This window comes from Oculina patagonica, chromosome 3, assembly GCF_052425735.1.
Source record: "Oculina patagonica isolate OP01 chromosome 3, crgOcupat, whole genome shotgun sequence".
In the NCBI taxonomy this organism is placed as follows: Eukaryota; Metazoa; Cnidaria; class Anthozoa; order Scleractinia; family Oculinidae; genus Oculina; species Oculina patagonica.
Genome location: NC_135760.1, coordinates 1,680,023 through 1,684,167, shown reverse-complemented (window position 1 = coordinate 1,684,167; position 4,145 = coordinate 1,680,023). Strand labels below are relative to the sequence as shown.

General features: G+C 40.0%; 1 protein-coding gene across 1 annotated transcript; it reads right to left on the bottom strand.

The window, feature by feature from the left end:
• Positions 1-1,728: 1,728 nt before the first annotated feature.
• Positions 1,729-3,223, bottom strand: LOC144646058 (uncharacterized). The gene has a single exon (XM_078505581.1). It carries the CDS (start codon positions 2,730-2,732, stop codon positions 2,205-2,207), a length of 528 nt encoding a protein of 175 aa, XP_078361707.1. The 5' UTR covers positions 2,733-3,223; the 3' UTR covers positions 1,729-2,204.
• Positions 3,224-4,145: the final 922 nt, after the last annotated feature.

Below are 4,145 nucleotides of genomic sequence, written 5' to 3'. Positions count from 1 at the left end.
TGCTGGAATACAAAATGAATGGAGTAGCAGAATAAAGAATTCTGACGTAGATCAGTTCTAAGAACAGGTTTCTAAGATAAACATGAGAGCAAGAAGTTTGGTGTCATTTTGTTATCGTTGCATCGTTCTTGGATTGTGAAAAAAAAAATTAAACAATAAACCAGAAACGTCTACTTTATTTACTTTCAAGGCGTTTGCTAGTTAAATTATTTCGTCCGTTTTTACCACACTTAATCTAAATGCTTCATTAGTGGGACATATTCTTGAGTTTTGTCCTTGTTAATTTGTGTCATTATAATGTTACCTTTAATTCATTTAGATAGCTATTTAGATAGTTTTTGTTTCTGCTCTCTTGATAACTTAAAACAGAACTGCACAAAGGTGAAGTATTCAAAATATGCGAACTTCCATCTGAGTTCAAGAAGCCCTGAGTGCATTGACTATCCGTGCATATTTCTGATCGAAAACAGAAAACAACTTCATTTATCGTGCGTTCATGAGCATACACTATGTCAAGGGTTCTATTTTGTTTTTGTTTTAACAACAAAAAGCAAGCCAGCAGCCATTGTAATACCAACAATTTTCTTTTAATCTTACCACCTTAAAGTTGTAGAAATGCGCAGTATAGTAAAGTTTACTTTGTGCGCCCAGCTTTGTTGTTGTGTTGTTTTGGCAGGAGATTTTTATGTCATAACTTGCAAAATGGCCTTCAATGTGAAAGATTTAGCAAAAACAAATTACATTTTTCTTCGGACTCGAACGAAACGTTTGAACAAGTATCCTCTACAGGGCCGTGACTAGCAAGAGGGAAGACGAGGTCGTCTAGATTTTAACCCAAAAGTAAAAACAAAATATGTTATGCTGGGAAAATAATCACAAGTTAAACAAGATCAGTTTATTTTTCTCAAAAAATACCTTATGAAAAATGTTGAAGAAAGAGTTTCAGAGCCTTTGGATTTCAAAATTTTCTGAAGGGCACGTGCCCAGAATCCCCTAGCAAGATCTTGCCTCGCGCGTCTATGGAAAATATCTGGTTACGGCGCTGCTCTAAGTTAAAATGTTTTCACAGACAGAAATGTTCAACAACTGTAATAAAAGAATAAACTAAACAACTGACCATGTAGCCTGAATTTCAGACGTCCCTCTCTGGTCGCCTGCTTCCAGAGAGGGACGTCTGAAATTCAGGCTGTTGACCATGTTGAACACTGCTAAACTGAAATGACGCGAGCAACGAGGTAAAAGAAAGGAAAAAGCCACTACAGATGTATGAACACCTTAAAAAATAATCAGTCGAGGTACAATAAGAAGAGAATGTAAAAATCAGGATTTCCTGTAAATCACTAAAGTTGCTACGTGCTGAAGGTATTGCCTTGTGTTGAAGAGTGCTCGGTTTTAATGGCATTACCTTTGAACCGTTATCATTTAATCTTAGAAAGTATTTCGATAAATACAAAACGGATGCGGATTATTCGTGAGAGAACACGCATCTTGCTTTATAATTTGCAGGATCGCGAAACATTCGTGAAACCCGCTTATTTGGAAAGAAATCTCAGTTGGCATCAATAGTACGAGATTTTTTAATCTTCTTGCCAATAAGTAGAAAGTCGTAAAAGGCGATTACTTATCGGTGTTTTTGCCGAATTGGAAAAGCAGATAGCTTTGATTAAAAATTGCGGAGCATGTTTCTGCCACATGTACGACAGAGCATTTGATATTTTAACGTAATAGTGACATTGTATTTTAAAAGTTTATTTTAAAATCTTCTGGGTATATACAACTTGCCTGTGTGTAATACTTAACAAGAATCTATCCTATAACTGGGACATATAAGGATGATTTAGAAAATTTACAGCTATAAGTATCACTAAAAAGATTCGTTATCGTGTTGAGATGCTAAATCAATGTCACGGTGTAGTACTTCTAACGACATGGTGGTTTTTTGGAATCTAGATTGATTATGACCGTTTATTTTATATATTGTAAGCTATGAGCGATAAGTCTCGATAAGCGAAGGCATTCTGAACTGAAGAATATGTTCGTGGTTTGAAGCGTCAGACATAGGCAGCGATAAAATAACTTGTCGGATAAACGCTGAAATGTCTGTGATCTTCAGTTTATCGACAGCGGCCAGATGCAATCATTCATTTTGCTACAAAACAACGAATAAAACCACCTGGCATGGTACAATCTGACATGGCGCGTGCCTATGTAGAACTGGATACCTTACGTAAAGTTCTTGACCTTAATTTGAAACCATGTCTGATGTCTTCTGTAGAGGCCCCGTTTCTAACCAACAACTCTGCGCACTCAAAATTCCCCGTGTTCACTGCTACATCTAACGGCGAAAATCCTTCGGCGTTACGTACGTTGATAGTCGTTGCCTTCTCGATGAGTACTTTAGCGCAGTCTGTAAGCCCCTTCGCCACTGCTTCGTGGAGTGGAAAGATCCCTTTCGTGGCTAGCGACTGTAAGTCCGCCTCACCGATCTTTATCAGCTTGAAAAGCTCGGGAAGTTCCTTGCCAGTGAGTCCTGTATCATGAAGCAGTATCTCCGGACAAGATGACTTTCTATTGCGTATCCTGTTGACATCGACGCGCTTGTTGAGTGTGTCCGATACAGAAGCACTGTTAGTCTTTTTGAGCGGGAGTTTGGTCTTGTTTTTCAACCGCTTTTCGGGATTGTCGTGTTTCGCAGGCTTGTTTTTCTTCTGGATTTTTTTCAGAGGAATCATACTTCGTCGTGGTTTTCTCTTGGACACTCTTGTACCTCACTCTGAAATGTGAAATGTAACTAAGGTCCGCCTTTCAAATGGGCGCGCGCACCAATTTGGTTAAAATTGCCCCCTTACTTCAGTTGGTATAAACAAGAGTTCGTTGATTCTGGGACGTGACAAACAAAGTAGCTAGCCCTCGATCTCAAGCAAGATAATTTCTAACGGTGCACGCTGCACTCAGTCTAAATGACTTCATGCAGGAATGTCAACTCATTATAAAACCCAATACACAAGGCTAAGTACACACGATATCAGAGAATGTGACATCGTAATCCTTTCAGTGCATTCCCACACACAATCGTTTATTTGTCAGCGATACCACATCATTTGTTTTAGTGCAATTTTCTAAACTCAAAATCATGTCTGTCCTGCAGTTGTTCTTTGAACTCTTAGGGCAATCTGCAAGGTATTTTGTAAGGTAAAACGAAGGTTTAAGCAGAAAAAAAACTGCGGCAAATTAATGATTCGGAACATCCCAGGAAGTTATTAATAGCTTGTACTTTCTAATTGCCCTTGCGGGGCCATCCTGTCTTGACAAACTTGGAATTTTGATAACCCTTATCAGTTCATCAACAACTTCTCTGTGCGTCACATGTCTGGATATGACAAGCAACACGGTTTGTCGACTTTTTCGGCAAAACAAAATCGCTTTAGTGAACACCGAACCGGCCTAATGGAATCTGGTCTCACCCGACATAGCTTAGCCTGTGTAGCAACCGTTTCCTTTCCGAGAGGGTGTGAAGGTTTTGGGGTGCAAGATGGAATGAAAAATATATGAAGGGAGTGGAGGGACAATTTTGGCTTAATGAGAGGCGGAGGGGAGGGGAAGTTTTCATTCTTGTCCTCCTACTCTCGTCCTTTTCGTTTCTCTTAGCCGGCGGGGCCTTGGCACGAGAAACAAAGGGCTCAGGCACTCTGGAGACGTAGCATTTTTGAATTAATTCGAATTTTTTTTGATTGCATCTTTGAAAACAAAGAAATCTTGATCTTGAGCGCATGACTCTCCCCCCACACAGCATATAGCACAACTGCATACACGAAGTCCCAGAATCTGAGACTGGAAATCATTTATCTCCAGCGCCCTTTGTTTCTCGTGCCAAGGCCCCGCCGGCTAAGAGAAATAAAAATCATTTTGTTAGATTCCCCTAACAGTTTGTCAGTACCAATTATACTCCTGGGTGAAGAGAGGCACTGTAATTGGAGTAAAGTGTCTTGCTTGCGCCCAGTAAGAACAGAGCACAATGTCTGACCCCGACCAAGGCGCAAACCACCCACCACCGGCTTTGTTTTGTCATACAGCATATGTTATAACCTGGGTGTAGGCCGCATCATTACTATCATTTGTGCAGCCAGTGGAGAGGACTGAAGGAA